The sequence below is a fragment of the Agelaius tricolor genome, unplaced genomic scaffold (genome assembly GCF_023055355.1).
Source record: "Agelaius tricolor isolate 1412-34295 unplaced genomic scaffold, bAgeTri1.0.p SCAF_34, whole genome shotgun sequence".
NCBI lineage: Eukaryota > Metazoa > Chordata > Aves > Passeriformes > Icteridae > Agelaius > Agelaius tricolor.
In genome coordinates, this window is record NW_027269294.1 from 4,762,251 (window position 1) to 4,783,442 (window position 21,192).

General features: G+C 48.3%; 1 protein-coding gene across 6 annotated transcripts; it reads left to right on the forward strand.

The window, feature by feature from the left end:
* The first annotated feature begins 4,811 nt into the window (after positions 1–4,811).
* On the forward strand, positions 4,812–14,974 carry SPRY1 (sprouty RTK signaling antagonist 1). Of its 6 annotated transcripts, none has more exons than XM_071452452.1 (2): positions 4,812–5,744; positions 12,674–14,974. In XM_071452452.1, exon 2 carries the CDS (start codon positions 12,729–12,731, stop codon positions 13,689–13,691), a length of 963 nt encoding a protein of 320 aa, XP_071308553.1. In that variant the 5' UTR covers positions 4,812–5,744; positions 12,674–12,728; the 3' UTR covers positions 13,692–14,974. The 6 variants fall into 6 exon arrangements, with proteins under 6 accessions (XP_071308553.1, XP_071308556.1, XP_071308552.1 ...); XM_071452455.1 differs by lacking the exon at positions 4,812–5,744 and adding an exon at positions 8,656–8,812; XM_071452451.1 differs by lacking the exon at positions 4,812–5,744 and adding an exon at positions 9,810–9,937.
* Positions 14,975–21,192: the final 6,218 nt, after the last annotated feature.

The following is a 21,192-nucleotide window of genomic DNA, read 5'->3' on the forward strand; positions in this document are numbered from 1 at the left end:
TAATCTCTGTTAAACTTGCTCTGGGAAACCCTCCAAGAGCCAGTGTCAGTCTCCATTTTGTACAAGTCTGTACATAACCTTTGTAAGAATTTGTGTGAAGTTGGGTGGGGAAACAGGGAAACACAAAGTAAGAACAGAATGTAGCCTGGCCAAAGCCTTTCTGCAATGGTGCAGTCAGAGCAGGGACACAGGGGGGTTTGCTCCTTCCTGGGCCTTTCCCACCAAGCCACCCCCTCAGCACAGGTGCTGTCAGCCTCTCTTAGATGCTTACAGATACAGCAATTAATGTAATCACTGCTAATAAGTAATGGACAGAATAACATAGGGGCTATGCCACGGGGCTGTTTGTTTTCCAGGAGCTCGGGCACTGCCTGTCTCAGCATAGATGGTGCTCACTTAGCTCCCAGCAGAGAGTAACTTGGAACAAAGTGCATTCAGGCAGGGTGTTTGGACACAGGGGGAAAGCTGCTGAAAACAGAGGAATTACAGTGATAAATCCCCTTGTGAAATGTGAAAGAAGCTTTTTACACTCTTCTGACAAAACATCAGTCTGACTGTATCGATCTACTGAGCTCTCGTCAGCTTCTGTCCTTTCCACCTTCCTCCTTCCCTGGAACTGCTGTCCTAGTCAGCTCTTCTTGGGACACTTTTGCAAGTCATCTCTCTTAACAGAGGTGTTGTTGTGCTGTTTCATTCCCATTCCCTGCCAGGAAGGATTGTTTTCCTCTACACAATTCAGCAGAGCAGCCGCTGGCACTGAAAATATTGATGATGTGGAGGTGATTTGGAACATGGCAAGCTTCCTCAAACAAACAAGTAATGCAGTTACATTCATGGGCTTTGGCTGAGCTATCCTGTCATGAAATACACTGAGAAAATATTTTTTTCAGGCTTTTCAAATTTTAGTCTGAAATCTTAAGTTTAAAACAGAGCTGATGGACCAACTGTCTCTGTCTCCCGTCTAAGCTACCTTTAACAGGAACAGTAGGGCTGGTTTAGCTGTTCCTCAAGAAGCAGACAGGGAATAATTCCACATTTACTACTTCTCTCACATTAACTTTGAGTCTTTATAAACACAAACTAGGATATATATGGGTATCCTAATACCTAACAGCGTGTGGAAAGAGGGATGTGATATAGAAAATGCATGCCGTGGAAGCTCTCAGCATCTCAGCTTGGTTTTCCTGACATGATGCCTCCTTTCAACCTCTTTTCTTTGCCCAGAGAGGTCTGACAGTAGGAATTGTCCCTTCCTGCTTTACAAAGAACTCTTGAGCAAATTATTCTTTCTGTGTCTTCCTAAGAAGTGCTGAGCGCTTTTACTTTATAGCAATTGGCACCCTGGAAAATTTAAGTCTGCAGGAGCTAATGAACCTACAGGAGTGTTTGTAATTGACTCAAAGTTGTTGTTTTTTCATGTGGCAAGTTTTAAAAAAACCAGCAGATGGTTTTGAAAGGTAATTCTTGACATCAGTCCAGCTCCAAAAATGTTGTTTTCCATTTGCTTCCCATGTTTCACACTGTTGGTGTGTGATGAAATACGAGTAGTGCTACTGCTGAGCTGCTGTGCTCTTGTAGGCTTGTGGTGAGAGATCTTTTCCATGTCTTTTCAACCATAAAAGAGTAAAAGAAAGGTGTGGTGTTGGTTTGTTTGTTTTCTCCCCTGTACAAGACCTGCAGCAAAGACTCAAAGAATATGGTAAAATATATTGAATGCTGATCCTAGGTGCATAAAGGTTTAAATTTTCCGGAAGTGGGACATTTGGAGGAGAATTAGAAAAGTCATGTTTGTTTGCTATGAGAACAGAGTGGTGTGTAAGTTCTAACAGATTGATGTTTAGGTTTTGATAACTGCCCTCTGCAGAGCTGCAATCCAGCCAGGTGGTGACAGCTATTTTACTGCTCTGAGAGGTATGGACATAAATAATAGCTGAGCAGTTGACCTCAATATCTGCTGGTGCTGAAGATGACCTTTCTTGAATACTCTGAGGTCTCTGTCTGGCCTTCCATGTAGAAAGGACTAGAACCCACTAGGGAATTGTCAGGGATTTTTTTTTCTTTTGTTTTAATAATCAGGGAATTGCTTCAAACACTGAGTTCAGCCAGGCAATGATGTCCACAGTTCTAAGCTAATATAAAATGTGTGTTTTCTGTTTTTCAACTGGACACACTTGTCATTCTTATCTTTATTCAGATGCTTCTTTTAGGTTAGATTATACTGCTGAAAATGTATGGCAAGATTGCTGTGGGCAACAGTGCAATCCCTCCCTTGGGAATGCTGTGGTATTACAGTGCTGCTCCAAGAAATGTCACCTTGCAGCAGCATCACTGCAGTGTTTTGGAAGGCTATTGGGTAGGCTGATCTAGGAGGAAATGCTATTTTCTGCATAAATTTCAAAACTACTGAACTTGGGAGACAATAGAGACAAATCCTGGCTAGGCTTTGAGATTGTTTAAACAGGGTATGTGTCAGTAATAGATGTGTCTTTGTCCATGGAAATTCTCTGGCTTCTCAAAGACAGCGTATTTAATTGATCAGGGAAAGAAACAAGAATCACAGGAGTGGCTTCAAAGTAGAGAGTTATGGAGGGAATCTAAAAGAGGGACCACCCCCCAGCACATACAAACACAGAGTTTCTGGTGTCACAACCTCCCTGTGTTGTGTGCCTGTACATGTCCTCCTGGGTGGGAGCCAGCAGGAGAGACAGTGCAAGCTTTCTCCATGGCTTGTGTGAAACTAGAGCAGCCTGTCTCCCACCCTGATGGAAATGAGGGGGGTTTTCATGAGCAACGTGGCAGTATGTGCAGGGGCATGTGTGTTTTCTGTTCTTCACTGTCAAGGGTTTTCCCAGTCTTTTTTGGTGGGAGAAATCTGACCTTTTCAACCCATAGGCTCTTGATGGATATTATTTTTTACACTGTCTCCAAAATACCAGAGTCTCCTGACTTCCTCAATCTCAAAGGGAACCAAGGTTAATTTTGATTTCCCCAGGAACAGAATCCAGCCCTTGACACTGAATATTCCTTGGCAGGTCGTTGTTACTATGGAGCAAAATTCCAAGATGTGCCTGGCAAGCTCTTCTAGAGTGCAACAAACCCCATCAAACATGCAGGGGGTGTCTTGGCACTTTATACTTGAATTGCCAAGTGCAGAATGTGTCAGAGAAGTAAGATCCAGAAAATGGGAAAATGATAAAAAGACAGAGTTGAATAGCAAATTATATTTTATCACTCTCTCATTGGAATGTGGGAAAGTGACATCACTGTAGTCTTGTAGATTTGTGGCAAGAGATTTCAGGAATAGAAGAGTAAAAGAAAGGTGGGGGTCTGTTTATTTGGTTTTTTCCCCGAGAAGTTAAAATCTGTAAATATTGAAGTGAATGATGCTGTGGCCAGAATCCTGTGTGGCTCCTGTGACATGTTCCTTTTCTTGTAGCTGGTTTCTGGTGGGAAAGCAGTGACAGCTTCTGAGCTATCTGAGAACTGGCTCTCTAGAAACACACTTTAGCACCATTTGGTACCACACAAGTGTATGAAGGCTCAGAGGAAGAAGTTGCCATGAAAAAAAAATTGCCTGTTGCAAACTTCCCTTCAAGAGATCTATGGAAGAACTTCTTCCCTGCTTGCATTTGCCTGTTAAAATCTCTCTGAAATGCTTTTCAGTGGTAAAGCAGAACCAAGAACACGACACAGACGTGAGGCTACTGCTTCCCCACAGAAGCTGCTGCAGCCACAGAGGGAACCTAAACTTTGGTTGTCGACACGCTGTTCTCGAGAGCGACAAGAGAGATTGTGTTCATTAGGCCAACCCCATCACTCTTGCTAAAAGCAGGCTCAGGTTTCCATGTATATTTTCAAATCAAATTAGAAACGCTGCTCCCGAGACCTCCTTCAGCTGACAGTGACAGATTGCACAACCTGATAAACAGGAGGCATTCCTGGAGCTGTGCTAACACCCCAGTCGCCACAAGTGCTTAGATAATAAAAACATGCACAGAGCCATGTATTTAAATCAGCAGAGAGCTTCTCCTCTTCCCCCAGTGAAGCAGCCCACTCCTGGGAAGACACCACTTCAGCAGAAATGGGAAAGGTCGGTGTCTGTGTGCAATGGAAAAGGCAGTTTGCTCAGCACTAGGACAGGAGGCAAGAATTTGCAGGTAATTTATGGTAGATGAGAGTAAGTTATTATTGGTATTCAGTAATAATGGCAATTTTACTTTTTCACAAAGCTGTTTGTACAGATGAAGTCATAGTAGCTAAAATAGTTAACAATTAATACAAAGTAAGGAAGATATGGTCAGTAGCTTAGAATATCTTGTGCACATGCTACCCATGTAGCAGCTACACATGAAGGCTAGAGAGGCAGTTCTCCAAGGAAGATTAAACTTGATCAGACAGCAGTAACCATGGGTACCTGAAGAAGAGGTGTAGAGGTACCAAGTTGCCTTTATGTCAAAGGAGTGGTGGAAAATGAAGAGACTTGCTGTGGCCTACCCTTAGGAGAGTGAAGTTTTGCCTGTGGTTACCCAAGGAAAATTACTGGTTTCTTTGATACAGTGCAGGACATGGGGAAGGGCAAGTGTGTTCTCAGACTCTCAGCCTATTTTACAGACTTTGGCATTTTCCTCCTGTTTAATTTGGGCACACACTAAACCCCTCTCTCTGCAGCATTTCCCCGGTGCTTTGATTCCACATTCAAATGTTCGTGAGGCAGGTTCACGTCGAGGTTCGTCCCTTTGTTCTTGGAGGTTTGCCTGGCTGCTGCCTTTCACTGTCTCCTCTGCCTCTAAGAAAAACTGATGTTATCTCCTGAAGTGAAAACTACAGGTTCTATTTGTAACTGAGGATTTCCTGTGTGCCTTTCCCCAGCCCGAGCAGTGACAGCAAGAGGCAGCGGCGCACGGGCTGCGCGTCTTCAGAGAGCTTTGAGAACAGCCCCTACACAGGAGCTGAAGAAATCCCCAGCCACCCGTGCCTTTGATCTCAGATAAAGGTCAACCTGTCTGGTAGAAAGTGTGATGGGAAACGCTGCCACATCAGCCTTCGCTTTCTCTTCCTTATGCTGAAGTGATTCACTGTACGTGTCAGGGTATGCCTTCACCACAGCACTCATGCTGTTTGGCTCTTGGGAGCAGCTCTGTTTATCTCATGCACCAGCTTAAGCCAGGGCCAGCAAGATTTCATGAGAGCTGCTGAGAAACTGCCCACAGCACTTGTTATTACAGCAGTGTTCCATAGCCTGTTGTTGGTTTGTTGGAGAGTTTTTAAATCATGGAATCATTTAGGTTGGAAAAAAATCTTTAAGGTCATTGAGTCCAGCCATCAACTCAGTGTCACCAGTAGACCAGTCCCTAAGTGCCACATCTACACAACTTTTAAATCCCTCCAGGGCTGGTGACTCAGCCAGCTCCCTGAGCAGCCTGTTCCAGTGCCTTCAGTGAAGAATTTTTTCCTGCTCCCCAATCTAAATCTCCACTGGTGCAACTTGAGGCCATTTCCTCTTGCCTTGTATATATAGGCCTAGTGGTGTGTTAAAAAATTAGTTATGCTGGTCTTGTCCCAACAAGCATTCAGAGTTTCTGAGACTGTTCAAGCACTGACAACTACAAAGTTCCACCTGACACAAACTCAAAGTTGCTGACACACAAAGCTTTGGGGAGCTGCAGGTTCCAGTCGGTTCTCCTGATGCCACCTCTGCAAGATCATCACTGGTGAGGGAAGGACCTGAGCTACACATGCTACAGGTAAGACTGGCACAACAATTTGGTTCATAATTTTGTTATAAATGCTAATGGAGGGGGGTGTTTAGTTGCCTTTGAATTTCTCTGTAACCTTAGAAATGTTGTTGCAGCTGTGAAGACTGGTTATGAAGTGACAAGTAACGTGCATAAAGGGAAGCACTTCCCCTGCCGAGTCTCCTCAAAGCCGTGTTGGCTTTGTGACTGGGGCTGAGTGTGTGTGTCTTCCTTCTGGACTGGGATTTGTGCCTTAGCAAGGCTAAGAGATGCTGCTTAGGGAGAAATAGAATAATATTTCCAGGTGGGATCCATGGAAATAGCTGTTACTGATGGTGGGAGGATCACAGTTTATCCAGTGCATCTTTACAAAGGTCACTTAAGTCGCCTAAAGATAAAAGTTGCTTCTAGGTGTCGATTAGGAAGAAAACCAAACATAAAGCTAAGCATGGATTGTGGTTTTGTTCTGTCCATTGCATCTTCTGGCACTTGGGCTGCCATGAGGGAGAAGTAGCATCTGACTGCAGAGGGTGGGGATTATCTCCAGTACCTGATGCTCAAAGTGAAGGTGGAAACAGGGGTTGGATCACTGCTCTTGGCCATCATTCAGTCTCTTGAACCCCATTCTGGCAGGTTTTCCTGAAGGATTTCCTTTGGGCATAGAGGGCTGGTCTCTATTGACGTGGTGTCAGCTGAGCCACTTCTAGATGATGGTTTGGGGATAGAAAATAACTTGGTTGCATCAGATTCCTGCCTGAGCATCAATCCTCAAATTAAGGCCGTGCTAGGATGCAGCCAGAGGTGCCAGTTCATTCTCCAGAATGTAGCTCTCCTTTTTCTAATCAGAACTTCTCACTGCTATAATTTCCAGGAATAATCTAGTGAGATGGACTTCTGTGAGGCGCAGGAATGTTTGCTTGAGCCTGTGGAGAGCCTTTGGATATCGCTGGAGGGTTTTTCCTTCTTTCAGTGAAGTATTAATTCAGGTGCCAGGTGATAGTGAACACCTGCCAGTACTCTTAGTTATTTGACTGACCCATTTAAGCCTGGTATTATGTTTCTAAAATCAAGCTCTTACACTTGGCATAGATTTTTTTTAAGGTGGTCCTGGCTTTAGAGATGTGAAAGGAGAGGTGTTGAGGTATTTTTAGGGTTGTATCCTAGGAAAAATGTATATGAACTTTTGTGAGAACAGAGCCCTGCCACTTCCAAAGGCTCCAAGATGAACTCACACCACTAAGACTACTCTGCAGGAGTAGTGGGTTTTTTTAAATTTTCTTAGTCACTTTGGTTCTTCAGTTGGATATTTTTTTCTCTTCATAGGTTTTTGTAACTCTTTATAGGTTCCAAAGTTTTCAGGTGGATTTCACTGAAAATGATTTTGTACTTTTGTGCTCAACGTGTGCCTGAGAATGCTTTTGGTGAACAACCACGCTTTCTAAATCCCACAGCAATATTAATACTGATTTGGTGTACTTTCATTCCACACCAAGGATTTTTATGCCATTGTTTGTCCTTTGAGCCTCTGTCATTGGAGAATGGTATTTATGGTTTGTCTGTATCAGCAATCTGTTAATTACAAACTCAGAAGTATTAGGAGTCATACTACCACTAGTACTATATTCAGTATAGAACCTCTAATGCATGCAAATTTAATTTCATAGAAAGATAGGTGATTCAGGTAAAGGTTGTGCATAATAATGGAAATTTCAAAAATGCAGTTCAGGTGATTTCTTTCCAAACTTAAGGAAGTTTAATGGAAAACAACTGTGCTATATCCACGAGTGTGAGCTGGGTGCACAGACTGTCACCGAGTTCCCCCTTTGTGGTACAATCCTGTTTGTAGGGATTGTTTGCTTTTGGATGTATGTTCCTGCTAAGCAGCTCCACATATCCTTAGCACATACTTCTTTTATTTGGGGCAAAAGATGGGAGAATGGTATTTTTTCTGAAAGAGATTGCTAGTGTGTTTCAGATAAACTTAAGGCTGAGTGGTGTTTAGCCAAGTACTGGAAGTCTCAACTATTCCAATACTTTACATGTTGCTATGAAATAATTCTCAGAATTTGGATGTGCTTTACATCACTTTCCCATGTTCTTTTGGTGGCCTGTTTAAATACTTCACTCAATGAGAAAAACCAAACCAAACCCCCAAAAATCATATGTAAAAGGTAATATCTGGCCATAAAACTACTGGCTTTAAAAGCATCCCTGTATCTCTTTGGCACCATGGCAGAGATGCAGTGGGGAGCTTTGCATGGGACCTTGCCGAGGCAGGGCTGGAAAGGCGGGAGAGAGACAGCCGGGTCGATAACCCGTATCGTCTCTGGTGCTGCAGTGTCAGCTGTAAAACGATGGGAAGAGCCGCTTCCTATCTTATGGCAGGATGACAAGAGGGAATGATCTTCTCGGGTCCTCAGCTACCTCTGCAATAGTCTGAAAGAAGCAGAAAATAGCTTGTGAATATGAACGAAGGGCTGTTCCACCTGGCTTGAAGGGCGCTGACGGTAAAACACAGTCAGGAATCTCTCTGTAACGCTGTCAGAGGAGCAGAACTTCAGCCCTTCAGCAGAGCCCAGTGCCCGGCGGTGCCGCGGCAGCTCCATGAGCGCAGGCGGGGGCAGCGTGTGCGGACCGGGCAGCTCCGAGCTGCGCCGGGCCGAGCCCCCGGGGCGCTCCCTCTGCCGGCGGGGCCTCGGGGCCGGGAGGAGCCGCGGCTGCAGGACAGCGCGGGGCCGGGGCCGGGGCCGGAGAGGGGCAGGTCCTCCCTCCTTCCCTCCTTCATTCCCTCCCTCCCTCCTTCCTTCCTTCCCCGGCGGCCCGCGGGAGCGGCGGTGCCCGCGCGGGAGCGGCTCCCGGCGGGAGGGCGGGGAATCCACGCCGGGATTTCGGAGGCACACTGACATCAGGGGGGCGCGGCCGGCGGCGGGCGGGGGCTGCGCGCTGAAAGGCGGCGAGGCGCGGCCCGAGTCACTCCGGAACGGCGGCGGGGCAGCGCGGAGCGGCTGCCGGCACTGCCTGGGCTGGATCCGCGCCGCCAATGTGCCGCGGGAGGCGGGCGCTCACCCCGGCCCTAGGTAAGCCCGGGCGGCGCTCGCCGTGCCGCGCACCCACCTCCCGCCGGGTCAGGTGCGGGCGGGCGGCCGGGGCTCCCCGCGCCGCGCTGGGGGCGGCCGCGCTGCGAGGCGTGCGGGAGGTGCGGGCGAGCCGCGCTCGCTGCTCCGCGGGGCACCGGGCGGGAGAGCCGGGGCTCGGCTCCCCGGGCCGGCAGCGCTGAGCCGGGCGCGATTCGCTGCTCGCAGAGAAGCTCCGGCTCGGTGCTCCCCGTCCCGCCCGGCGCGGGGTCTCCGGCGCGTCGGAGCTTTGCGCGACCCTCTCGAGCCTGCGGAGACCTCGGTGCCAGACTGCGGCGTGCGGGGTCGCCTCTCCCCGCCGCGTCCTGCCCCTGCCCCGAGCCTGTCATTCGGCCCCCGGCAGCGACAGCCAGCACATGGCTCTGTGCGGGGAGCTCGCAGGGCCATTGCATTGCGCTGCCTTTGGCTTCGTTCGCAGTTCGCTGAGCTCTGCCTGGAGAGCCAGAGCCGCTTCTTGATCGCTTTAAAAAGCAAATTAAAAATCAAAACAAAAAAGAAAAAACCCAACCTAGTCTTTCGCACCAGAGGTTGTGGTTGCACTTTGCCAGACGGGACTTGCGGCAAGGACCATGCGGTGAAGCCGAGCGCCGGAGCGGGACCGCAGCGCTGCACTCTGCGATCGCAAAGGGAAATAACAAACAGCCGGAGCAGGAGCCGCGCACCCGCCGCCTCTTCCCGGAGACCTGCATCGCAACAAGCCCCGCTGCCTGCCGCAGCCTGCAGCCGCCTGAGGCTCGATCCAAACACTCCGCTTTGCAGGAAGGGCTGGATTTGCTCCCCGTCTCCTCCGGACCGAGAGAGCTGCGGCCGAAGGAGAGCGCCGCTTCCACGGGCGGCCGGGGCCGCTGCATGCTGACCCCCGGGAGAGGGGAGCTGCGGTGGGCAGGAGAGCGGGGCTTTTCTCCGCTGGCCCAGTAGGACCTGGAGATCGGCGAGCGAGGGCTGTGCGGGGACGAGGAGCGCAGCCCGCCGGCGTTCCCCGCCCCGGGGGCCGGGAGAGCGAGGAGCCGAGGCCCCGCCGCCCCCCGCCCGCTGGATTTGCCGTTCCCGGTGGCTCCCTGCACATCAGTAAGTTGGGACCCGCCGTGCGCTCACAGCGGGGCCGGCGCTGCCGCAGCCAGCAGGTGCCGCGGGGCGCTGCGGCGCCCGCCCGGTGAGGGGCGGCCCCGACCACCTTCGCAGCGTCCCCCTCCCGGAATGGAGGCACCGGGCTGCTGCGGGAAGGCTCGCTAGGGACTGTGTCCGGCTGCGAACGAGCAGAACGTCAAAAACACCCCCAAGCCCTCCTCGCAGGTGGGGGCCGGAGGGGCTGAGGCGGGGGTGCCGAGCCGCAGCGCGGGGAAACCCCGGGGCTGAGCGGCCGCTCGGCTGCCGCTTTAAGCGCCAGGTAATCTGCCCTCCCGAGGCAGGGACGGGCTAAGATCTGCCTTCCCCTGAGGAAGACAGAGAGAAGGAGGGAAAGGAAAGGGAAAAAAAAAAAAAAAGCCTGTGTTTTCATTCATAACTTTTTTTTTCTTCCCCTTTTCCCCTCCTCTTCCTTCCTCTCCGTCAGCGCCGTGATCCGCTCCGCTCGGGGCGCAGAGGGCGCCGCGCCGCCGCCGCCCGCCCGGGGCTGCGGGGAGCGGGGCGGAGCAGGGCGGGACGGGGGGGGCTGGCGGCGTGTCCGAGCGGGTGTGGAGAAGGGGAGGGAAGCGGGATCCCACCCCCGAGGTGCGGGGAGGGAGCGCAGCCCCGGGTGCAGAACCGTGAGGGCTCTCGCCGCCTGCGCCGTACGTTATTTTATTATTTTGTTTTACTCGTTTTTATTTCATTGTCCGGGGGGGAAGCAGTTTACGAGCGATCTGCGCGGGGGTGGAGGTGGCTGGTTCAACTCTCGCCCCGGTCTGCAGCTGGGCTTGTCAGTCTGCGCCGCGTTGATGTTGCACTTTCCCCCCAAAGATGGCACTGGATGTCTTTCGCATTTTCTTGGGATATTGTTTTTCATCCCCTAGGGAGCCCAGCTCCTGGCTGGTACAGCTGTAAATCTTTCCCTTTTCGCATTCATTCACCCTTGGTCTGTTGTGGATTTGTATTCAGTGCTCGTGAGGAAGGCTGCTTCTTGTGTGGGGTAGGAGGAAATTCTTTGCTGGAGGGTGGTGAGGCACTGGCCCAGGAAAAAACTGTGAATGCCCCGTCCCTGGAAGTGCCCAAGGCCAGGTCGGATGGAGCTCTGAGCCACCTGGTCTAGTGGAAAGTGTCCCTGCCCGCGGCCAGGGGCTTTGGGACTCTGCAGAGTCTTTTAGGTCCCTTCCAACCAAGCCATCCTGTGATTCTGTTCTGTGAATTAGAAGCGAGAGTGTTTGGTTTTCTGTTTAATCTGGTGACCACAAAGCCCACACAGGTGATGTTAGATGTAAAATGAAATCTTTGACTACTGCATGAGGACAAAGATGTTGTGTCACGGCGGACGCTGTCACTTTCTGCCCATGGTGACTGCCTGCTAGAAGAAACATTTCCTCTTCTTGTTCTTCCTGTGCTTCCACACCACGGTGCCTTTTGCTCTCTGGAGTGGGGAACAGCTCCATGCTGGCTGTGGTCTGGGTACGCAAGACACTCTCATAGCATTATTGGATGAGGTTTTGAAATGCGTGATAGCACTCACCTTTCTCTGCTTTCAGGTAAATACATCCCGGGGGGAGTGTGAAAAGGGACTTCTCCTCTGGCTGACAGTAAAGAAAAGCAGTTTGTTGTCTTGGCTCCCTGCATAAATGTGGCACTTAAATACTCAGCTACATTTTTGTGTAGGTGCAGAACTGTCACTGCAGTTTCCTCAGTGTTGCAACCTTCATGTCTCTCGCTAGGCAGGATGGAAAGGGATGGAAACGTGTAACATCTCTACTATTCTCCTGCTATTTAAAAGATAGACGAGCAGATGTTCTGTTTATTTGAGAAGCTTTCAATCTCTCTTTTGAAAATGGATTTGTTCTTTGTGTTTTGAGGTTCTTGTTGAGGGGTTTTTATCTGCTCTTAACGTTCCCATGAATGCTCAGGTACTTTTTGTTTGACACCTAGTTCATCTAAGCCTTTTCTACCCCATTTTTCTTTCACACTCCGGCCTGTGGTCAGGAATATTTGAAAACAGGTTGTTTGCACCCTTGCTTTAATTTTATAAAGGAGCATATTAGATGTGTAGGCTGAGTTACTTTCTCACAGAAAATGTCTTGGCCACTTGACAGCACTTAGTTCAGGACTCTGTAATGCACATACGTCACTTTAAGAGGGAGACTTTCCAAATGCACTAGGAAGCAAATCTGTGGAGCTTTCTGATGCTGCACATTCAGGGAGAAGAGTGAGAACTGGGCTCGTTCCTCACTCTGCCATAGGGAACATGACCGTAGTGGTGTTCTTGGCTGTTTCCAGCTCAGTGTCAGGGGCATTCGGAATGGCTGTTGCTAGAGACAGATGTTGAGTTCAGTAGCAAGGGAGAGGCACTTCCCATGGCTTGCCAAGAAAGCATACAAGTTAATACTGGATTTTTATTTTTTAAATTTTTTTTTGAATGGTATGGGGTCTCCTTTGCATTCCTGATCCATGATGCCATACCCACTCTCCCCATTACTGGACTTTGGCCAGATCCTCAGCACTGCTGTAATTCCCTGCTGAAAGTGATCAGTACCAGGTGGCTGGGGCAGTTTGGGCTTTGCCAGATCATTTCTGTTTTCAGAAAGTATCCGGTGCTTTATCCCTCCGCTGCCCTTGATCTCACGTGTGTATATGTACACACGCAGTGTTTATTTACACCTTCTGTCTCCTTCTTTATTTCAGGATCTCAGATGCATGCCAGGTTCCCGCTGAATGCCAGCAGCAGAGATCACTACAGATGGAGCCCCAAAGTCAGCACGGCAGCGGCGGCTCCCTGGTGGTGATTCAGCAGCCCTCCCTGGACAGCCGGCAGCGCTTGGACTATGACAGGGACGGCCAGCCCGCCACCATCTTGTCACTGGACCAGATCAAGGCCATCAGGGGCAGTAACGAATACACCGAGGGGCCGTCGGTGGTGAAGAAGCCGGCTCCACGGACGGCGCCGAGGCAGGAGAAGCATGAGAGGACTCACGAGATTATACCGATTAATGTGAATAACAACTACGAGCACAGGCCCGGCCAGGCGGGGCACGCGGCCCATCAGCAGAGCGCCAGGGCTCCCGTGCTGAGCCGCTCCACCAGCACGGGCAGCGCGGCCAGCTCCGGCAGCAACAGCAGCGCCTCCTCGGAGCAAGGGCTGCTGGGGCGCTCGCCGCCCTCCCGGCCGGGCTCCGGCCACAGATCCGAGCGGACGATCCGGGCGCAGCCCAAGCAGTCGGCGCTGATCGTGGACGATCTGAAGGGGCCTCTGAAAGAGGACTTGACGCAGCACAAGTTCATCTGCGAGCGGTGCGGGAAGTGCAAGTGCGGGGAGTGCACGGCGCCGCGGGCCCTGCCCTCCTGCCTGGCCTGCAACCGGCAGTGCCTGTGCTCGGCCGAGAGCATGGTGGAGTACGGCACCTGCATGTGCCTGGTCAAAGGCATCTTCTACCACTGTTCCAACGACGATGAAGGGGACTCGTACGCGGATAATCCCTGCTCCTGCTCCCAGGCACACTGCTGTTCTAGGTACCTGTGCATGGGAGCCATGTCCTTGTTCCTGCCTTGCTTGCTCTGCTACCCTCCGGCCAAAGGATGCCTAAAACTCTGCCGGGGGTGCTATGACCGCGTCAATCGTCCGGGCTGCCGGTGCAAGAACTCCAACACGGTCTATTGTAAACTGGAGAGCTGCCCCTCCCGGGGTCAGGGCAAGCCCTCATGATTTTGGGAGGGAGGTTTACTTCCTCCAACTTCAGTTTTTCAGGTTGTAGCTGATTTTTTTTTTCCCCTCTCCCCATCTTTTCTTCTTCCCCCCTGCTCTCCCATTTTGGGAGGACTGTTGCTTTCCTTTCCTTTCTGTCTGCCCAACTCCAGACACATGAGCTCTTCCCCTTGCATCTTTGCTCTCCTCCTCCTGCTGACTTGGCTGAGTGTGGAGCATTTCACGCAGTCACTGCTGCTCTTTGGTAAGTGTGGACCTGGGATCTGCACCTGCCACTCCTTCGGGCAGGGTCTTTGAGTTTGTAACTGAACCACTCCTGAAAGAGACAGTGAGGGCTCACTGGGCTCTTGAAGCTTCTTGCTCTGTGAATATCTTCCCAAAGATGGTTTTTTTTTTTTTGTTCTCAGCAAGTTATGGTTTTTTTCTCCTTAACCTCCTGGGTGCCAAGGAAGAATAACTTTCCTGAGTGAGCTGGATTGTGAAATAACTTTTTGTGTGTGTTCTTTCTGGAGAGGGATGTAAAATAAAGGCTTCACCAAATCAAAGGCCTGACTCTTCTATAAGCAGCCTGCTTCTTTTTGCATCTTTTTTTTTTCCCCTCTCTCTTTTTCTCTTAACTTTTGGAACATTCTCAGACCTGAGAATTGCCCAGCTTTTTTTTTTTTTTTTTTTTTTTTTTTTACATTTTCAGTGTAACTTCAGTTTTTGCTACACTATGTAGATCTTCACATTGGAGACATTGTGGCTGCAACATACTCATTTGTTTCTTCTGCTGTCCAGTCTTTGAAGGATATTGCCTACTCCACCCTCCTAATCCAGTTTTTATAGTCTGTCAGTATCAGTTCATATTAAAGTTGGTGGTGTTCATATATCCAAACAGCCTTCAGGTGTCATTGAGTCACCTAAATGTTCTTGAATCCTTCAAGTCTCTTGTGATTCTTTGGCTTAGTGAGTTTAGCTCTGCTCTGTACTTTATAATTTTATTCTGTCCCTGTTTTATTGCCTTAGCCACAAATTGTGGTCCTTTTTTGTATATTTTATGTATAAAACACAAAGTTGAATCCCAACTATTTTTAAGACAAAAGTCTGTTAAAACTTTTTTTATTGTAAAGAATATTTATTATGTGAATCTCTATTATTTTATGATATTTATTGCAAAAGACTTCGAAAATGTACTCATGTCTGAATATAACAAAATATCAATACTTAACGAAATAAGGATGACACAAAGAAAGTACATATGTTAACTATAATGCAGAAAATATATTAATTAATGAAAATGCCTCTGGAGTTCTTTTGTTACAATGACAGGTTGTGAGCTACCTGTGTGTATTGCTGGGCTCTTCCTCCTCCTGCAGGTCTGTCAGGTGGCAAATAACCTCCTATTGATACTTCAAAGCCACTAGTCTTTGCTCTAGTTTAGTTTACCTAATTTTAAGTTTAAGCCAACTATATATCAAATAAGGGATGTTTAATACAATTGAATCTGTGTTGTGCTTAACAGTGCCAAGAAATGGAGGCTCTATTTATTTACCAAAGCATTTGGAAATACATTTGTGGAGGAGGAAACCACAACTTCCAAGTTGGTTTCTTTTTTGGTGTTTGGTTTGTTTTGTTGTTTTTTTTTTAAGGAATACCACATCAACATGCAAAGCCATTTAAAATTTTCCTATATAGAACTTCCTGGCTGGTTAAATTGTGCAGCAGCTGAAGAAATTAATCTTCCCCATCTCGATTCTAAATAAAAAGCTTGGAGCCAGGATGAAAAATAGTGATTGTGTTGCTGTAGTTTGGTAGCTTTGAAATCTGGGAATGTGTGTGTGTTTGGGCCTATGTCTATGACTTATTTGGTTCTTTTCCCATACATTTTCCAATGTCAACTGAGTCTTCTGTCTTTAAATTAAAGGCTCTTAAGGGTGACCTAAGTGTCACAGCTACTTGTGGCCATTTAACACACATTCAACAGAAAAAGCTTTTCATTAAGTGTGAATGGGGAGACCTCATTCTTTTCCTCATGTGGGTCAAGGTTACATCACAATTCTCCTGAACTTTAAAAGTTTTAAATGGATGCAATTTCACATGGCGTTCAGAGTAAGTGGTTCTAGAGAAACTCCACTTCAGAACAGAGCAGTGACTTGACAAATGTGTCATATCTTGCTCTTTTTTGAAGTCCTGCTGCTTTGAATTACCATATTCAAGCTGCTCTGACTCCCAGCACGGTGATGATTTGAATAAGCTCGGCTTTTTGTAGTTACTTCCATCCCAGCTGATGGCACAGAGGTGACTGAGAAGCTGATTTTTTATTAAGCAGCACAGCTGACCCCTGAGAGGTACAAAGAGAAATCATCACCTGAGTACATCTAGGAATGCTTTGCAAGGTGCCCGTGGTGCTGCTCCTCTGTGTGACAGAAGTGTCAGCCTGGGGGGCAGCACTGGCTGCACACGGATGCTGCTTTCCAAGATTTCCCGGGAGGAAGCAAAGGCAGGCATGTTCCTGAGGAGCAGGGACTCCGCTCCTTCGCTGTCCCCGCGCCTCTCCAAGAGCGACAGCTGCAGACGGCCCCAGGGACACAATGGGGGCCTTGTGCGGCGCTGGCCGGAGATGGCCACGGGTAACCGTGCGCTGACACCCGGGAACACGGAGCCAGCTGCCTCCTCTGCCGCACCACTGCCAGCTCCCCGCCCTGGGCCGGTGCTCCAAGGGTGCTGCTCGTGCCTCCTCAAGGAAAACATGGCCCTCTGTACCTCTGTCTCTTTTATTTCAGCCAGGTGGCTGATTTCTCTGGGGGTTTTGGGTTGGTTCCTAGCAGAAGAGAAGAAATCCCAAAGAATGCATGTGTTCTCCCTACTTTAATAATATGTCTTCCATCAGGAGCTAGGTCGTGACACTGTTTCAGATCTCTTTTTTAAGACAACAGCTATGCTCTAGTTAGTCATGCTAATGCTGCCTTTACTAACCAGATTTTGGGAATAACTTGAGGTTGCAGTACCTCTGGAGAAAAAATTGACTGGGACCTACACAGCAAAGAGAAGAAAACAGTTCCTTGCAGATCTTGGATGGTTTACTCATTGCCAGGTAGAGCAGACAGTGTAAGAAAAATGAGAATAATGTGTTTTTCTCTTGGTTAGATGCTGTATGCTCTGCATTTAACATATAAATATGTGGGCACAGAGTTTGTGGTAATTGGGAGTGGGGCTGCAGCTGAGGCCTCACCCCTAACTGGCTACAGCTGTGCAGGACAGGTGACTGGTATTGAAGGTAAGGAGTGCCCAGGGGCACTGACCAATCACCAACGGGAACAGAGGGCACACAGGTGCAGGGCATCAACAGGAGGGGATAAAAGGCTGGGCTGAAGGGCAAAATGAGCACATCCTTGCAGTCTTCTGAAGAGACAGGGTCTTACTGTGTATGGGCAGACATCAGAAGCCTTCTGATGAGGTAAGGTGTTACTGTGGATGGGTGAATACTTAAAGCCTTCTGGAATTGTATGGTGGTACCCTGTGTGTGTGGCTGTCTCAGCTGTGACACAAATCTATCTGAGCTTGCTCCTGGCTCCTCTGGAATGTAAGGTCATGGCCACTGTGCCATGGAAGTGACTGGGGATTCGTTCAGGCCGTTGGGTTTTGTGGTGTAGAACCATGCAGGGTTGGGTAAGAGCACGTGAATGTCTTTCCAGCTGAAAGAGAAGGGAGCAAGCTGATGGCTGGAGGAAGTGAAGCTGTGAAGCCTCCACAGCCGGAAGCAGCACAGGTTACTTTAGATATGCCCCAAGTGGTCAGCCACTGTGTCTGTTCTACTTTCCACAGTGGAATGGCCATCCAAGGATGCTGTGTTCTGTTGGAAGGGGGGGTTGCTGAGGGGGTTTCCAGCAATTAGGGCACTGAAGTGCACATTTCAGTCCTTCAACTCCAAATTTATCAGCAGGCTGTTTGAGGTTACTCCTCCATGTTTGCAGAGTGTCAGAGCCTATTGCAGTGTAGCTCATAACAATTACTTTTTTTCCCTGATATTTCTGAGATCCTGTTTTGAGAAGCCAAGAGAATTCTGTGTAAAATGATGGTGTAATTAGGCAGTAAGTTCAGCTGACCTACTGACCCAGTTGCATGGGTGATGCATTTGGCTGAGGCTGCCATCTGCTTCCAACAGTGAAGGCCTCGGACGTGTAAGGTCTGGGTTGAAGGAGAAGAGAAGTCCAGCAAGCTGGAGTTCTTGCTTTGCTTAGTGTCTCAAAACTCACCATAAGAGAGATGAATTTAGGAAACAGCAATTTAGCAATAAAAACAATGCATAGATAAAGTTTCCATGTTCCATGCTGGAGGAATCTATGGCTGGGGTGGGAATTTGCCCTCAGAGTTGGGGTGTTCCTATAAATTCTGCTCTAGTACACCAATGCTGGGGTGTGGGTGAGGGTGTTATCCAAGGTGGGATAATGCCTAACAAATGAGAAGTACTTGCTCTTATTTATGGTTCCATATCATAAAGACAGGTGGGAGAGGATTAGCTCCTCTGTCTGTGATAAAGCAAATCTGTTAAGACGGATTAAAGGGGCTAGATGAAGTGTTTTAATGGACTTATATGAAGTAATAGATTTTTGTCCTGGAGGAATGTTCAGGTCTCACTGATACTTCTGCATTTCTTGTTCTGCTAAAATTACCTCCAAATTCTAAGGAATCCTGATTAATTGTTGGCCTTCTTCCAGCTTCAGCATTTGTGTCAGTCATGGTGGTGCTTCAAAAAAAAACCCTGGAATGAAATTCTGTTCTGCTGTCACATAGCTGGATTGAGCAGCCTTACACAGTACATGGGGCTGCACAGGTCTTTTTCTGATGACCCTTCATGTGCAGGGCAGTTTGCTTTTGGGGCAGCTCTTATCATTTGTGGTTCTTCCCTGTGGTTGTCTTTCACCTTGCTCTGGTTGGTGGGAGGAGCCAAGGCATGGCTTCTTCCCTTGGCATTACTTCCCCAGCCACGAGGAGCCTCTGCTAAGGAGCTGCTCAAAATGATCACTGGAAGGATCTGCTCAAAAACCTTGTGACCTCCAGAGTGATATTTACAGCGTGATATCTGCAGAGTGATAGTTACATATTTGTGATAAATGGATGCAGTGCAGTTGGTTTTCCCAGGAGCTGCCAGTCCTGCTCCTCCTGGTGAAGCTGTCTTGAGATACTGCCTCATTTACTTACCAATAAATACAAATTTGGGAAAGTTTTCCTGCAAGCCACACATGGCTTGGCTTTTTAGTTCAAGTGTGTATGTGTGAGACACTAGTCTTAATGAATAACCAAACAAGAACCAGAAATTCACCTGGATTTTTCAATATTCTTGGTATATGCATGGGGCAGTATTATAAGAGAAACAGTGTGCTTCCAGGAGAAGTACATATTCCAAAATTAGTTTGTAAGTGTGGTAGCTCTTTATTTTGGAGCAGAGAAGCATCCATTTGGTCAGTCCTTGGAGAAAGGTGTGCCTCGTAGCCATGGCTCTGGCCTTGTAAGCACGCCCTGTTTTGTGAACCTTTGTCTACACGTTGGTTGGGTGCCCCGACCTGAAAACAAACATCCTGCAGAACACGATGTCAGGAGGCACAAACAGCCTGACAGAGGCTCTGCCCCCAGGGGCTGAACCCCATTGTGTTTGTGCAAGAAGGAGCACAATGGGACATCCTGCCTGACCCCGCAGGGTCGCTGCCAGAGTATGAGCGGGTTTATTCCATGGAATATTTCTTCTCAATGGAGCTGATGGATTTACACCAGTGAATGAGCTGGCCGGGCGACAGTGCCTGCACTGCCTTAGGAATGCCCAGTGCTCATAAATGTTAGGATGTTCTCCGTTTGTGGGATGAAGTGACTGTGAGAAGTAGCCGGAGCTCCCTAAATAGGCTGAAATTACATAACTGGTTAACTACTTAATGGCTATTTTAAATGAAACCTCCTGTTTTCTGGCACATGCTTCAATTTCCAAACCACCTGAGGGTTCTTGGAGGAGGATGCCTCTTCCACACTCCCATCAGGAGGAAGGGATGAATTTACCTGGCCTGATGAAGGTTCTTTCCAAAGCTTAATTTCTTCTGTGATGTCTGATCAGATGTTTTTGGACTTGTGCACTTTATAAGTAGCACACTTCCAGATGAAAATGAATAAACTAGTTGCCTGAAAGGAAGGGGGAAGTGCTGGAGCTTTCCTCTAACCCAGATATTGGGAGATTGCACAGAACCTTCTTTTTATACCCAAGTCTTATCTAAATCCAGTCTCGTTTGCCTGACCCCTTCTTTTTAGGGAATAATTGCCCACTTGTTCATTTTTCTACATGGCATGCAAAGTTATTCTGCGTGGAATGTGCTATAACTACAGGAGCACCTGTGCTGTCACTGAGGCACTTTTTGATTTCATACATTTTTACACGTCCTGTATCTCATCCAATTCAAAGTGAGGATAAACCTGGTTAGTCAGGGTGGGAAATACAGGATAGTTGGATGTCATGAATTTTTGTTCTGAAATTCAGCTCCAGGTATGAACTTTGCCGAACTTTGGCTGTACCTGGGCTTGAATTTACTGGTCTGCCAAGAGTATGTGAAGAAATATTGTTAGAGTTGAAAATGCACCAGTTCTGCTGTGTTAAATAGCCAAAGGTCTCTCTGGAGCAAGTGGTAGAGATAGAAAGTACCATTCTGGAGTCTCCACAGAGATTTTTGTATGGGCTTTCAAACCTGAGTTCTAGGGCCTGTGCTCTTGCATCCCCACTTTCCATCCCTTGCCCTGTACTGGAGCAGGAGCACTTGCCATGGTAGTTCCTGAGTCATCCATCACTGCTGCCAGGTGCAGATAACATCCCTAGAGAATTTAACCTCATCTGCTCTCCCTCCTGACACTTCTAACACACACACTGGGGTTGGGACAACTCTATCTGTTCAGGTGGCAAAAATTGCAAAGTAGCTCAGAGCATTTTGCACTTGGACTTAAATTCTTTCAAATTAACTGTGCCTGATAAAACAGCTCTGAAGGAAACTGTTCTTTGGCTGCTGGGAAAACTGGGGCTTGAGGGCTGTGTGGAGCCACGCTGTGAGGCGCTGGCACAGCCAGGAGCCTTTGACCAGCAGTGTTTAATTACTGAGTCATTCTGTGCAGATGGATGGATGGGAGAGAGGGGGAAAAAACCCATCCTGCTGGAAACTGTAGCACTTTCTGGAGAACATTTAAAACATGCCATGGATGGGGGGGTGTGGTGGCTTAGAAGGATTGTTAATACTCTGGGGGGAAAAAATGCAATCCCAAACTAGGGACCAATTTGAAATGTGCTTGGGACGGCACACTGTATGGTATGATCCACCTGTAATGAACAGTATCCACCTTTATTAGTTTTTGGGGTGTTTTTTTCGTGGCAGCGGTGCTGGTGTCTGGTTGTCAGCGTTTGGTTATGTGGGAAACGAGGTAAGGGCCTAAATAATACATGTTACTTGAGGGGCTGGAAACTAGAGCCATATCCTATGGCCTTCTAATTAAA